The following is a 15,856-nucleotide window of genomic DNA, read 5'->3' as shown; positions in this document are numbered from 1 at the left end:
TAACCCTCCTTTTCCTTCTGAATTAGCAGTTATTTGGACAGAATATTTAAAGTACTGAGCCCAAGAACTGGCTGTCATAGACAAATTCATCATAGTTATGAGTCTTGCATTACAGGCATTGTCAGGAAATGTATTGCCTACTGTTCATAAAGGTGAGGATAAGAGCAAAAGCAGGAGTCGTCAGGGAGAGTTAAAGGTGAAGATTTAAACCATCATTTCCCAGTCATGCTGCTTTTAGTTAATGTCAGTACTTCCGTCCTTCATCAGGGGTTTAGCTACTTCAGGGTCTAGCTCTCTGAAACATCACAACTGCCTTCTCTATTGGCTGGCCTACCAAGCCACCACCCACACACTTCATTTGACAAAGCCCACTGACTGGCTTAGATGGGGGTGTATGAGATCTTCTCCAGAGTGTGGAGCTAGAGTTAGGACTGGAGAACAATGCGTCTTTAAATAGTGGATAAACTCAGATCTAGGTTTTAATTTGACTTCACTTAGCCTAATAAACTGAAAAAATAATTTCCTCAATATGTGACTCTGCCCGCCACTCAGGCACAGGTATGGAAAAAACACAATTTATTCCACATTGAATATTAACATGAAATGGAAAGACATTATTTGGACACTTACCAGCAGTCACCTCTAGGCTTGTGATATTTAAATGTGTTCCATTGAGCATTACCTCAATTGGTAGTTCCAGTTCATTTGCAAGCGTTCGAAGAGCATTTATGAAGCTTGAATTAAGAACAGTTACCTCAATATCAATAATATATTGAGATGCGGTATCTGTGAAAAAAATAAATTTTATACGTTGAACAAAATGTATACAGTCAGGTTTTCTGTGTATATCGCTGTTAGTAAATAGGATAAACAACCACTGAAGCAAAAACAATTACTGTGTTCACTCTTCTTAAATCTACTTACAGCAAAATCAAGAATACTTTCTTGTTAGACATCTTTGAGACAAGTGTTAGAAATGGAGTCTCTAGTTGACAGGGGTATGCACCCAGTCCAAGTAGGGACCACCCCTCTAGTCAGTGTAAGTCAGATACACACTAAAAGATAACCTGTGATCACTCTCAGGAGCTTGACACAGAGCAGTCAGGTCTATCTCAAAAGGAAGTGTGTCAAGTACTTGTGTAACACACATAGGGGGTCATTACAACCCTGGCGGAAGGCGGAGAACCAGCGGTAAGACCGCCAACAGGCTGGCGGTCTTACCCCAGCGTACTATGACCATGGCGCATCCGCCGGTTCTCCGTTCCGCCAGCCAGGGCGGAGACGACCGCTGGGCTGGAGATCTTGGTCTCCAGCCCAGCGTCCGTCACTATACCGCCAGCGGTATTTCGACCCGGCTTACCGCCGCGGTTTTCCAGCGGTCTGAACCGCCATGAAAACCATGGCGGTAAGCACTATCAGTGCCAGGGAATTCCTTCCCTGGCGCTGATAGGGGTCTCCCCCACCCCCCACCCCCACCTTGACTCCCTCCCCTAGACCCCCCACCACCCCTGCCACCCCCCAAAGGTGGCAGGGCCCCCCTCCCCACCCCGACCCGAAACATCACATCACTCACTCACACGCGACACGCACGCACGCAGGCACCACCTACATACTTACATACTTGCACGCACACACGCCAACATACATGCCTACATCCACACACACAGTCATATACGCACACCCACATTCAAACATACATGCACACATCCATACAGACATACCCACAGACATACACGCACTCACACACCCCCTCTACATACACACACGCACACCCCCATGCAAGGCACACAATGCCCCCCCACCCCCCTTCCCTCACGGACGATCAACTTACCTGGTCTGACGATCCTCCGGGAGGGGACGGGACCCATGGGGGCAGCTCCGCCGACACCACACCGCCAACAGAACACCACCACGGTGAAGCACAGGACGTGATTCGCTGGGCGGTGTTCTGATGGCGTGGCAGTGGAGGTGGAGCAACCTCCACTTCCCCGCCTCCCGCCAGGATGGCTGTTGGCAGCTCACTGTCGGAACAAGGACGGCGGGCTGCCAAAGGTCATAATACGCCGAGCGGAAGACCACCACCACTGGTGGTCTTCAGCACTGCAGTACCTCCGAGGTCGTAATGACCCCCATAGTAATACAATGAAAACACCACAAAAGACTCCATACCAGGATAGAAAAATAGATTATGATTTTCTAAATAATTTAAGACCACAATGAAAGAAATCCAATTAGGAGAAGTTGAGATATGAATCTAAGAACAATAAGGAATTCTAGCGCTTAGAAGGAAATATCCCTTTAGTGATTACTTCAGGTCACGCTGGACCAGGTAAAAGTCAATAGTTCAAGCTGACCACGATGGAGCATGGGCTGGGTACAGGAGCCATGCAGGACCAGGGAACAGAGTACCTTGGTCATGGTTGCAACATGAAACGTGTGGTTGATGCATCATTGTCACCCCCACAGTCAAGAGATGCGTTGATTTTTCCCTGCGTTAATTGTGATGCATTGGTTTCCAAAGACGAGCGCGGAAGCGTGATGCGTTGATTACAAAGCCAGTGCATCGGGGTTCCCCATGCTGTTGAAGGAATTTACAGGCCCCAGACACACGCAGTGCACAGTCCAGGGGATTTACAGTAGATCAGTTGAGTATGAGCCAATTTTACCATGTTTAAATACGAGAGAACATGCACTGCAGCACTAGTTAGCAGTGGAAAAGTGCTCAGTGTCCAAAAGCCAACAAAAACAAGGTCAGAAAAAGAGAAGGCGGAAGGCAAAAAGTTTGGGGTGACCCTTCAGAGAGGGCCATTTTCCAACAACAGGTATTAGGCATGTGATGCATGAAGAATGTTCCATGGTGGAATAGTTATTATGGCAACATCAGAAAGGGTACTGTGAGTCCTCCCCAAAGTAACCTCCAGATGATTAGTAAATGGTTTCTTTTGTTAGCAATTTTTCATCTTACACTAAGCCAAAGTTTTGACCTTCTGCCATCAAGTGGTGCTCCTGAAGGTCCCGTGGGGTCCTGACTCCGTTCCTTTTACTACAGAAGACTCCCAGGCACACTTACAACTTTGGTCCATTGTTCGCAGAAGTTCTGGTTTTCACAGTACCACAATGATGCATTCTGGTGCATGTTTTGCCCACTTTCTTCAACCCTTGAAGGGGTATAGCCCTACCACTGCTATCATTTTTTCTGAACAGTACAGATAATAAAACATACACACTCTAGATGTTCATCCAACTTTGTTCTTATGTATTCTTTATTTTAGTTTCTCTGTCACCTTTCTCATCCCTTCCTTGTTTCCTTGTTTCTAAGGGCAACCTTCACTCTTGCGGCAGAGCTCCATGTACATGTTCCTCCTGCTTTGGTCCCTTTCTCTTCTATTGTAATTGTGTAAATGTTTTGCACTTTCTATATCTTCTTCTAGAAGAACAACTGAGTGTCTACTAAGAATCGGTGAATAACTGCTACATGATTTATCATGATAGATTTTCGAAAAGATAAATTATTTTTCACATTACATACCTTTATCATTATTACTACTTTCCTAATGCTTCTGCTACTGCCCTACTCTTTACATCACCAATCCATTACATAACTAGGTTTTTGTTGTGTATATGTGTATACTCTCTTGTTTTTCCCACTCCACGTATGACTTATTCTCTCTTCAGGTTTTACATTCCAGTTCAATCCCACCCTTGGATCCTACCGTGTTCTAGTCCCACCCGCACATCCCAGCAAGTTCCAGCTTGTACGTCTTTCACAGCTTTTTCAGGTTCAGCTACAGATCAGTCCTCGCCCCTAGACTACAGGCACTCTCTGGTACATGCTCCACTCCTTCCTTAAAAAATTCCCTTTCCTTTTTAGAGTGTATGTTGTCCATAGTATCTGTTTTTGTTTTCTAAATTTAAGTACCCTAACATTACTCTACTACCATGGAGATTAAACTGGTTATTATTGACAAGCTCACTAAAGCTGAGGTGCAAAAGCTCTGAACAGAGAGGATGCTGAATGTGAGCAAGAAAAATTTCGACCCTATCAGGAGGTCAAGAGGCTGCAAGCACTAGCAGAGGGGATGATCCAGAGGAGGCCCTTGGACCAATAAAGGATGAGACTATGGACCCAGAGAAGCAGGGAGAACCCTCCGGCACCCAAGAAGATAATCAGGATACCGAGGATGGGAGCAGGGAGCAGTGTGTCTCCCAGAGTCCTGTCACAATTGGAGTTGGAGGACAGGAGGGAGGAAAGGAAGTTCAGGCTGGAGTTGGCCAAACTAAAGTTGGAGAGGGAGAAAGCTAAGAGTGAAAGAGCCTTGGAGGAGACGAGGATGGAACATGAACTCAAACTTAAGGAGCTGGACATTAAAGCCAAGCAATTGGAGTCTAGCAGCAATGTTTGCAGCGAATCAGCAGAGTCTACTGGAGAGGTGAGAGTCTGCATATCCAAAAATATAGATACATAGTATAGATAAATGATTTTCAGCCTATGAGGTAGCCCTAGGGGTTCACAGGGTTCCAGAGGTGTATGGGGAGATGGCTTGAGAAGGTACATGACCACTGTTGTGAGGGACACACTCCTAACACTTGAGGTAGAGGACAAAACCAAGAATGCCCCATTCTTCTTTCCAAGTTTGTGTTGCCCTCTGAGGAATATAGGCAAAGGTTCAGTGCCAGCCACAAACTTCCAAACAAGTCTTGGGTGGACTTCATAGATTATGGCAGCATGGCACTGAAGGGTGGGGTAAAGGGCAGAAAGGTAGATGATTTCAATGAGTTGTACAGCCTGATTATGAGGGAGCACATATTCAGTACCTGCTTCACAGAGCTGTGCCAACACCTGGTAGATAGCAAGCTTGCTGACTCTAGGCAGCCTGCTTAGGGGGGGACCTCTATGTCAGCACCAGAGTGTCCAAAAAGGTAACTGTGAGGGATTCCAAGAAGGGTGGTTCAGGTTCCCTCCAGCTGAAGGACAGGGAGATCAAGGGAGACCCATACAGTCTCAGGATATTGGGAAAAGAAAGAGGAGTGGGGTGGGGAAGTGACCCAGAGAAGGGTCACAGTTAGTCCCCAGATACCAACAGACTGCATTCTGGGCAATGAGTTGCCCCCGGTGTCAGGAGAACTGGATGGGGCGGCTGCCAAAAGTGCCATACCAGTTCAGTTTTCTGGGGATACCACTCCACAGCAGAGAGTGCAAAACCCCAGACAGAGGAGCAGGGGGAGGAAGGACTCACCACTGACTCCTGTTCAGCCTCAGGGTAAAGCTCCTGGGCTGAGTGTCAAATCTCAGGTTGCCACTCCTGAACTGGTGAGAGAGAGAGTAGAGAAAGGGTACCTAACACCTGGGGCTACTTCCCCCCACTCTGAGAAACCACAGAGGTTGGAGACCCCAAGGAGGACTGGGGCCTGACCCTGGATACTGACAGCTGTCAGTTGCCTCTGTTGGTTGACGCTCTTATGGACAGAGTTTTCCTTTGGGGGGGATAGAAGTCTGATCCAAAGAGTGGAATGGGCCAAATCACTTTGTTGATCATAGTGGTACTGTCTGCCTACTGGGATACATCTGTGAGCAAGTAAAGGTTATGTTCTGCTCAGGTGGGTTCTCTATGGGTTCTGTGATTCAGGAAAGTCTAGACAGAGGGGTCCAAATTAATTCAGAGAGGTGTAGAATGGACAAGTGTCCCTGCAGTAGAGGGCCATTGCCCACATTCTATTGCCTAAGCAGGGAAGTACATCAAAGTATTGATTAGTCTATCCTGTTATTAGTCTGGGGGGGGGGGTGTTGTGTTGGAATTGACCCTCTCTATAGGGGCTGGCGGAACTCCTGGAATTGTACTCTGTGAAATTCCGCTGAGTTACCTGAAAGCTGTGAGTTTCTGTGAAATTCCATAAGTGGTGGAATTCTGTTTCACCATCCACACTCTTGAACTTTTTCGTTATAGGATGTCATTGCAGGGGTATTAAAGTGAGGTAATTGCATCTGTCACTTGATAATCAGGACCTTGAAAGGGCAAGTGTCTGCACAGAAACTAGAAAAGGAGAAAACGAAGTGCACCCAGTGAGAATCTCCAACAACAGAGTTGCCTCTGGACTCTTGGACGTTTATTTGGCTCGTAAATGAAACAAGCATTGGCATAGCCAACAGGTCTTGCCTTTGGAACCTTATAAGTGTTTAGCCGTGCAGCACATCGCTACGAGTTTACAAACATTAGAAAATAGGGCAACCGGTCACATTTTTTGTGACAGTGGTAGTTGTGCTGGACAATGTTTTTAAGTGTGTGTGCTTGAAGCTTTGTGATCTAACGATAATTCTGAAATATTCAGCGTGTTCTAAGTCTATCGTCATTTGTGTCCACAAGGGCATCAGTAGCTTCCAAAGGTGGCGCCTGTAAAAGGCAGTGGTGCACACGCAATCTGTAAACATGGCTTCTCTCAGTTTGATGTAACATTAAGAAACTACACTTTAGTGCAACTCTGCACAATACCCCAATATACTTTCTTTATTTTACCGCAAAACTTTTTGCAACTTTGCATACCATCTTTAATGTCTCAATCTGTGTTTTTTAAAGTAGTTCTAGTTGTTGAAGGAAATATAACACTTAAATGGATAATTTACTGTGGTCAAAATTCATTTTGAAGAACTATCTCTGCCCTACACACTTGGGGTTTGAGATAGCCCAGAAATTTTTAAAAGATTAACAACTTTTTTGTGACAAGCTTCACATCTGGTAATTTAAGGCAATCCATGCAATGTTGAAAACCAAAACATATTTGGAAGTCGGACCAGCCATATAGATCTTTACAGCTATGCTAATTTTCTCTTTCATGTACGGTTGGGATCACCTTTCTAAAAACAAGTACCTTCTTCTCAGGCCACTCCAAACTAATTATCGCGCCCTTCTCACTTTCAGAACAAGGAAGGCGTGAGCGCCTGACAATCAGCTTGCAACAAAGCATGCCAAAGACTTGATAAAAATACTCTTTTCACCTTTGAAGCAGCCCCCCCCCCCCCACCAAAAAATACCGCCAGAGTCTGGAGTGGCTACAAAACATGATTACTTTGTAGCTGGAATAGAAGGGAGTCGGAAACAGAAGCCATCTTCCGGCAGCGGCGCCTTTTACGTAGGCACTGTACATGACCACCAGTTACATTACACACGCCGGTTACATTACACAAGCCGGCAATAATGTTTATACATGTCATGGGGAGAGCAAGCGATGTGCTCAAAATCACAGGATGCCGAGCCATTGCCGGGACTTGAACTCCAGTTCTAAAGTCGGCTTTCATGGTCCTAATGCATGACCTCTTTCTTAAATCTCGTCTGTGGTACCAAACCTAGTGGGGCCAGAGAAGAATGCCAGGGTGCCGGGAAAAGAGAAGGGTTTTAAACAGTAAACTCAGCAGAGTGCTTGACGCTATGCAAGTCTTGGACTGAGGAACCTGGATGCAGGAGCCGGTCCTACCCACCTGAAATGATAAAATACGAATGTAATGATTGGGAGATTGGGTTGAATTTTCCTGTGAGGAGCGGTGTGTATTATTTTTTGTATTTGATTAATGAGACCGTTCTGCATGTGGCCTCCTGCAGCAGGGTGAGCGTGGAGTATCATGTTCTCAGACACAGCCTTGCTCACTCACACAGATAGTAAACTGTCTTTATTTTGTCCAGTAGTTTTATATAGTGCCACCTCAGTCCTAATTGTAGCACTTGGCGCTTTACATGAACACAAATTATTTGACAACAGGACATCTTCATTGTCGCTTTGCATTTTGTATGCACCGTGAGTTTAAGTGATATGACCAGACTCACAGGATGTTCAGCTGACGCGCTGCGCCTGGAACCTAGTTTTCCAGTCCCAAAGCCTAGGGTGACCAGAACTGTAAAGTAAAAAACAGGTACATTTCATAAAAATAGAAAAAAGAGCTATAATTGTACTTCAACCGAGCACGTAGAATGACAGTGCTCAGCAGCATACATTCACAGTAGAGGTACTAAAAACCAAACTACAATGCAATTTTTAAAGCCACTATCAAGCCTGTTAGTCAAATTACATTGTTTTGTAGCAGCTGCTAACTATCTCTGATTTGGATAACATAAAAAGGCACCTCCCACCGTTTTCATTCGACCCTCTCTAAAATTTGGGACATGAGTTAAATTTCCAGAAATCTGCCGGACAACTGATGAAAAAACTAGGGCTTTCCGGGCAAATACGAACTGTTGGCCACGTTGCGAAAGGCGGCAGCGCGGATCGTTATGCCGCACCCTCTCTTCCGGCTACTGAATGACCGCTGTTGCATGAATGACCCGAGCTGTTATTCGTGCAATCTGTGGTAACCGGGAACATACTTTGATGAGAAGCGATGTGGAGCTGAAGAGTGGTGGGCGAGTTTATCATTGCATTTGTGCAAAATCACCCTCTGCCCTCCATGCTGCTTTCTTAGAAACTGTTGCCATGGGGCGAGGGGTGGGGAAGGGGCAGCCTGCTGGAGTGAAGACGTGATCTACCCCAAAGAGAGTGCAGCAGTTTGCTCCACTCCTCTTCGTACAGAGGCTGCAATGTCTGGGAGAAAAGCCATCAAAAGATTTCGGATATTACAAAAAAGAGAGAAAAATCACTAGGGTGAGCTCTCAGTCGGAGCAGTACCCCGGTGCATACAACACTCTAACTATTCTCCTTGTTCCTTTGCACTGCTGCCTCCTCGTTGACGTCGCCACTGCCCTTGGCTAGCCTGTTCTTACAAGACTAGCAACAGTGGGCAGTTGTTGTTGACACTCCAGCTTTATTCCCAGTCACACACGTGCTCTTGAAACGAGTTTGCACGTAACTACTGTGGAGTATTGCGCAAGGGTGGCAGAGCGAGTGATTTCTAAATTAAATGGAAGCGTATAAGGGATGGGAACACCGGGGAGCATTGCCTAAGAAGGGAGAATGGCTGCCACACATCGGAGGCGCTGGCTGGTAAATGTTATTAAAAAGGCAGTGCTCCCCTTGCCCCAGAGAAGCCCACTGCAGGGTACATCGATGTCACATCCTTCCCCTCTGAGCGAATCCCTGAGAAGGTTTATGAACCTCCATTTACAGGTTTTCATACGTGTGCCTTGGGTATCAGGGGCTTGGTACTCCTGCCCCCCTGGAAGGAGGAACCTGTCTGCTGAGTATGCGCAGAGTGCTTGTAGGAGGCACCCATGCTGCAGGACACTGCTCTCCTGTATGGGCCTAGAGAGCATTCCAATTTCAAATCATTCAAACCTTGTGATCGAGTGATACGCAAGCATGAACGTCGGACATGAGAGCTTCAAGAGGCGTATAGAAGGAAAGCCCCCGCCTCCGATATCCTCCATTGTAACACTGTGTTAGCCATGTGCTGTATGTCAGAGGCCAGTGACAGAAGTCTGCAAATGGTGACAACAGCCAGACTCTGAAACTAACAAGCAGCAACGGCTGGGGGCAGGGACGGCTCGGCAGATTAAGTGACAACCAAGCACAGAAAATGCGCGAGGGAGAGTAAGGACTGGAATAAACAAAGTCACACATGACTGCAGATGAAAATAAGTGATAGACTAGAGTCATGTTAAAAGAAACAGACTGGAGGCACTGAAACATCCAGCGCTCTGGTCAAATGCTATTAGCCTAAGAAAAAAGTAATCCCTATGCACATGCAACATAGGCACAGGTGGAAAGCTACAAGTACTGAGGCCATGCTCTAGGGGAGTGTATAACTGTGGAAAAGGTGGGACAAAGAGCAAGGATTGACCACTAGCAAGCAAGGATTTTTTAAGGACACTGAAACAAACCAGTGAAAAAGCAGAGAGCCCACATAGAAGTATATACTAAAGTATATACAAGAGGTCTCTCGAATACTCGACCTAAAAAAGAGGCAACAATGCAAAGATCTGTTGCATATTTGTTGCGTATTTGTTCAAATATTCAAAATTTACAGACAGCGCCATAAACAACAAGCGGGTAAACGGATAACTGTAAGGATCCGTGGTTTTAAAACACGGTTTTCAAGAGAGAGAGACGGTGACAATTACTCGTTAAATGGAGATACGTCTCCTCCAAATAAAACACCTAATATGGATAATGTACGCCTACAAATAACATTGACAATTTATAAGCAGAAACGCACCGGGGGGTTCTACATCTAATATCTGCTCATCCTTCTGCCAGATAGAAAGACAGTCCTCTGTGCACCCCCAACGCATGCACCATGCACCAAAGCCAGCGCTGAGGTGTTTGTATTCTGTGAGTCAGAGCTGCGAGCTCTGACTCCAGTGCATACTGCATATTCAAAGATGAATATGAATATTTGAATATTCACTGTCACAGCGCACTGAGACTGTCTTAAGGGATATGCGGCGCTTTACAAAAACTGTAACAAAATAAATCATAAAATAAAATAAATGCATTGTGATCTAAAGGCACATGTAAGTTGCCTGCCTGGGCTGTATATTAAAGCGGAAATGCATCTATTAGTCTACTTCTGCTCGCGCCACTGGTTGAAATGTATACTCACTGACTTTGGGCTGTTATTTACCTCCTTTAGATGGATCTTTCTTTATCTCGAAAGAATGTAGCTGCACTGCAGGTTTTCACATTAAACCTTATCAGCAGTCATGGAGCTCAAGGTAATGCCGGGAGGAGCTCAGGCGTTCTCCCTGAGGCAGAGGGTGCAAGCTGAAGAATCTGTCTATGGCCACACCTCGAGATGATAAGATAACTCAGCCATCTGAGCACCTGCTGCTGGCGGAGTCTGTGTGCAAACTGCAGTACTCTGAACCGAAGTGGGGATCCTTGCTGGCTCGGCCACTCATCTATTAAAGACTGGTAAAATGAGCCCCTCTCAGGAGTCATTAAGAGAGGCTGAAAGGGTAATCCCTATTATTGAGTGGTACATCAATGCTGCTTTATGCACGTGCAGGATTTTAGCAATTAATTTAGCTTGAGAGAGCGTAGCTTATACCGTATAATCTATATTAACATAAAATGCTTATGAATTAATGTGTGATGATACCGCATATTAACTGTAGTAATTAATTTTTGCTTAAACGTGCACCTGAAATGTGACCACGGGGAGTGGCTGCTAATGTATACGTGGACTAATAAAAATGACTAATGTTATGAATTATTATAAATAGAATAAGTTTCATACTAATTATTAATGATTGTATCACTGAAATTGTGCTAAAATCATTGTAGGCCTTAAGTTAGCATGAGCCGAAGCTTAGCTGCCTGGCTCTCATACTAAATGTATTTTTCCTAACGTGCAGTGTGCTGACTCACAAAAGGACATGACCTCTTGTTTTTTTTTCCTTCAAACTAGAAGCTGAATGTAACCATAGTAGATAGTTCTCATGAAAATTAGATTAATGTAATGTACAAGGTTGTTCAAACCAGTGAAGACAATGGAGCTACTGACCAAAAAATGTGCAATTACAGAAGGATGAAATCATACCGGACGTGCTACCTCTGAAGACGTCAATCATATGGACCAATAAAAAGTCTGTAAACTAATATGGGGTGAAAGATTAATGACAATCTGTTTTCTGACTGGGTAAAGACAGTGGGGCATAACTACAGACCAATGACATTTTAGGGGAATGTACAACGAAAAAGGGATAAAAAACCCATGATACAGAGAACCAAGAGAAGTGGGTTAGGGAATGCTATTGTTTTTATCCAGAAACTCTGTCACTCTGTTTGGTGACTTACTTTGGTTTTATTTGAACCATCCTTTTCTTAGATTGCCCAATTACACTTTACCTCCTTATGAGGGAAGTGCCCCTTTTTGCCCCGGAGCTGAATTCTGACTGATGGCGATTTGACTGATGTCCTGAAGACGAAGACTGAACCTGTGCACTGACCTAAACCTTGGAGGGTAACTATGACAATGAAATTGTAATTTGTCTGTCTTTCTAGGTACCAACTGCTTACTTTTGACAGAGACCAAAGCTAGATGTTTTCCAAATTGGTGTTTCTAAATCGTTTTGCATGAAGCCCAACATGCCAATTCTAATCAGTGGTTAGGACAGGTGTTCACTAAACTGACGCAAATAGACAAACGACTGAATCTATGCTATGTTGAACCGACGCATAAATGACACTCTGCTAAAATTGACTTATGTTGACGCTGTGTTATGTTCTAATAATTGCGTTCCTTGCGTTGTTTAAGTCTTATTCGAGTTGCCAAATTATGACAATGTTACTGAGTGTATTGGTTTTGAGTTTAACATATTTGCTTTTAGAATTGTAACTAATAGGGAATAAAACTCATAAAATTCGACTAAACTGGAGTGGTTATTCATGACTGCCCTGTCATGGTGGTGTCTTGAATTGATTAATGTATTTGACTAAAGTGAAATGCATTGTTTTAATAAATATTGACGACATTATTGACGTATTGATTGACATATTGATTAGCTATCTCGTCCTAAGGTGTCTCTAAACTGGGTCAAAAGATTCATTGGCCTAAAACGAGTCCTGATGTGTAATAAATTATCATAAAGGGATGTGTTAACAAGCTAACAGTCCTTGAAATCTGTAAACACTGAAATAACAAATGTGAAAATAACTTTGAATATAGTTAATGACAAGCATACCCTGCAAAAGGATAACGTTCAACACAGGGTAAAGAATCAACATTACATTTCACACACAACAAATAAACTCTCCTCAAATCCCTGGATAGCAAAGAGGTAAAAAGTAAACAACAGTGCCACAACCAAGATACCACAAGCACCCAGCCTGGCATCAAGTGAGAAATCATCACATTGATTTTGAGAGTACACGTAATGCCAAATACAGCGTAGGGATTGCAGTTTGAATGTAGTGCTAAATATGTACAGAAATCAAAATGTGTACTATGGCAATACAAAATTAATAAATAAGCAGCTTTTAAAAACTATGCAGAATCCAATCCCCAACTCTTACATTGGATGAAGATATCACATGAAAGGCCACTTCTACATATGTAATTATCTAGTACCCAAAGCAAGGATATAAGTAAAACTATTGTTTTGTAATGCAGACAGTTCACACCACAATGCATTTGCCGAAACACTGGATAGAATTAAGTTTTAAAAAATCACATCTCTCCATCTGTGGTGAGTGCACAGTTCAGGAGGTGAGCAGTCCAGTCTTTCGGCACTGATGTGGAGACCTGGGTGCAGCCCATTCTTCCAAGGAGATGGATCTGCCCTATCTAAAGTCACACTTTCAGTACACACAGCGCGACTAACGGCAGGAAGAGGACTTCAGGTGGGTGTTACAACAAGAGCGGGACACTTCAAATGTGAGACACAGATAAAGCTGTAATTGCGCAAGGGCTAATCCGCTGTACTGGCACGGGGTGAGACCCAGGCAGGCTACTATGGAGGGGAAATGTCCTCAACGACGAATCCGGAAGAACGATCCCATGAACAATGCAAGCGTAACCACGTTTGCCAGAACAACAACTGCCTTTATCTCTGTCTTAACCATGAATGTGCTGAACAATGCATATGCGTAGTTAAGGCAGAGTGGATTGGGAGATGACCCAGTGAGGTAAGTGGGGTTGCGGGGTAGTTTTTAGGGGTGGGGTGGATTACGGGCTTGGAGCAGGGGTGGTGGGTCGGGGTGGTTTCGGTTTTAGGGGCAGGGTTCAGGGTAATTTTGTTTTTAGGGGTGGGGTGGGGGAATCAGGATAGTTTTATTTTTTGGAGTGGGGATGGAGGTTTGGGTTAGTTTTGTTTTTGGGGGCAGGGGTTGGGGTAGTTCTGTTTTTAGGGGTGGGGTGGGGGTCAGGATACCTTTGTTTTTGGGGTGGTAGGGTCAGGGGGAGTTCATTTTTTAGGGGCGGGGTAGTTTCATTTTTTACAGGTGGGGGATTGAGGTAGATATGTTTTTAGGGGTGGGCTGATCGGGGTAGTCTGGTTTTTAGGGGCAGGGTGCGGGGGTCGGGGTAGTTTTGTTTTTAGGGGTGGGGTGGGGGGTTCGGGGTTGTTCTGTTTTTAGGGCAGGGTAGTTTTGTTTTTGGGGTGGGTGGGGGGTCCAGATACTTTTGTTTTTGGGGTGGGGGTCAGGGTAGTTTTGTTTTTAGGGGCGGGTTTCTGGGAGATGGGGTAGTTTAGTTTTTAGTTTGCGGGGTGGGGAATCAGGGTGGTTTGGATTTTAGGGGTGTAGTGGGGGTTCAATGTAGTTTAGTTTATTACAGGTGGGGGATTAAGGTAGTTTTGGTTTTAGGGGTGGGAGTATCAGGGTAGTTTGGTTTTTAGGGGCACGGTGCGTGAGTTGGGGTAGTTTTGTTTTTAGGGGTGGGGGAGTTGGGGAAGTTTGTTTTTTAGGGCCCGGGTGGGGGTAGTTTGGCTTTTAGGAGTGGGTTGGGGGATTAGGGTAGTTTGGTTTTTAGGAGCGAGGTGGGAGGAACGGGGTAGTTCTGTTTTTAGGGGCAGGGGTTGGGTCGTTTTGTTTTTGGGGGTGGGGAGGGAGGGGTAGTTTAGTTTTTAGGGGTGGGGTGGGGGGTCGGGGGAGTTCTCTTTTTATGGGCGGGGTGGGGGGTTAGGGTAGTTTTGTTGTTGGGGTGAGGTAGTTCTGTTTTAGGGGTGGTGTGGAGGGTGGGGCAATTTTGTTTTTAGAGGCAGGGTGGGGAGTCAGGGACGTTTTGTTTTGAGGGGCGGGGTAGTTTTGTTTTTGGGGGTAAAGTAGTTTTGTTTTTAAGGGTGGGAGATCGGGGTCGTTTTGTGTTTAGGTCTTGGGGTCAGGGTAGTTTTGTTTTTAGGGGTGGGGGTCAGGGTAGTTTTGTTTTTAGGGGCGGGGTGGGGAGTCGTAGTACTTTTAGTTTTGGGTGGGTGATCGGGTAGTTTTTTGGGGGAGAGGGGGCTGAGGTAGTTTTGATTTTAGGGGTGGGGTGGGGTCAGGTTAGTTTTGTTTTTAAAGGTGGGGGTATTGGGATTGGGGTCGTTTGTTTTTTAGGGAGGTGTGGGAGGTCGGGGTCGTTTTGTGTTTAGGTCTTGGGGTCAGGGTAGTTTTGTTTTTAGGGGTGGGAGGTCAGGTTAGTTTTGTTTTTAGGGGCAGGGGTGGGGGGTCAGGGTACTTTTGTTTTTGGGAGTGGGGGTCGGGGTATGTTTGTTTTAGGGGTGGAGGAGTCAGTGTACTTTTTTTTATGGGTGGGGGATGGACGGGGTTTAGTCATGAGTACCGATTTCATTGACACAGGCCACTGGACTCTTCCGGTTGCCTCGGTACTGAGCACCAGCTCACTTAGACAAACGGGCAGAGGCAGGAAGCATTCCTGTTGTGTTGAGATCTTCGCTCATCATTCTCAAATACAATGGAACATTATAGTTACCGCTCTAGCAGACTTAAAGTTAAGCTTCCTGCTCATTCATCTATGGAAAGGTGCTAATTTCAGTTCTCAGCCTTTCCTGCATTTTTTCTCAGCCATCTGACATCAGCAACAGCAGCTCCATATGCGCTTCAGTGCAGTGAATCGTCCGGTGCCTGAACGAGTTGCACGTTAATTTTTTCCAGTTCTCAGTCAGCTCAGCTGTCGACGGTCATTCTGACAGACCATACGCAGATATTTATCTGCAGTGGTTGGCGCTCCTTCAACAGTTTAACACAGCATTAAAATAGACATGGACGAAAATTCTGCCACACAGCAGTTGTGGAGTTTTTGCCACGCTCTGCACTCTAAATGGAGCGCTGAGTGGGCAAAACTCTGGCAACTCCACCACCAAAGCAGAGGTTACTGCCCACCCCTTCCTCTCTATAGGGTCACCACCAAACTTTTTGCCTTTCTCCTCCTACTTTTTGCTGGATTTTAGCTTCTTGGCCTTAGGACTCTGTGCACTTTACCACTGCTACACAGTGC

At 45.2% G+C, this 15,856-nt stretch overlaps 1 protein-coding gene across 1 annotated transcript in view; it reads right to left on the bottom strand.

Moving 5' to 3' along the window:
* Positions 1-15,856, bottom strand: part of LOC138296695 (adhesion G protein-coupled receptor F5-like) — a 578,562-nt gene that overhangs the window by 375,654 nt on the left and 187,052 nt on the right. Inside the window, exon 4 of the mRNA XM_069236067.1 lies at positions 631-786. Within this exon, the coding sequence (XP_069092168.1) occupies positions 631-786 (156 nt within the window). The remainder of the gene's footprint in view (positions 1-630; positions 787-15,856) is intronic.

Source organism: Pleurodeles waltl, chromosome 5 (assembly GCF_031143425.1).
Source record: "Pleurodeles waltl isolate 20211129_DDA chromosome 5, aPleWal1.hap1.20221129, whole genome shotgun sequence".
NCBI classification, from domain to species: Eukaryota; Metazoa; Chordata; class Amphibia; order Caudata; family Salamandridae; genus Pleurodeles; species Pleurodeles waltl.
The sequence above is the reverse complement of the archived record's forward strand: the minus strand, read 5'-3'. Positions and strand labels throughout refer to the sequence as shown.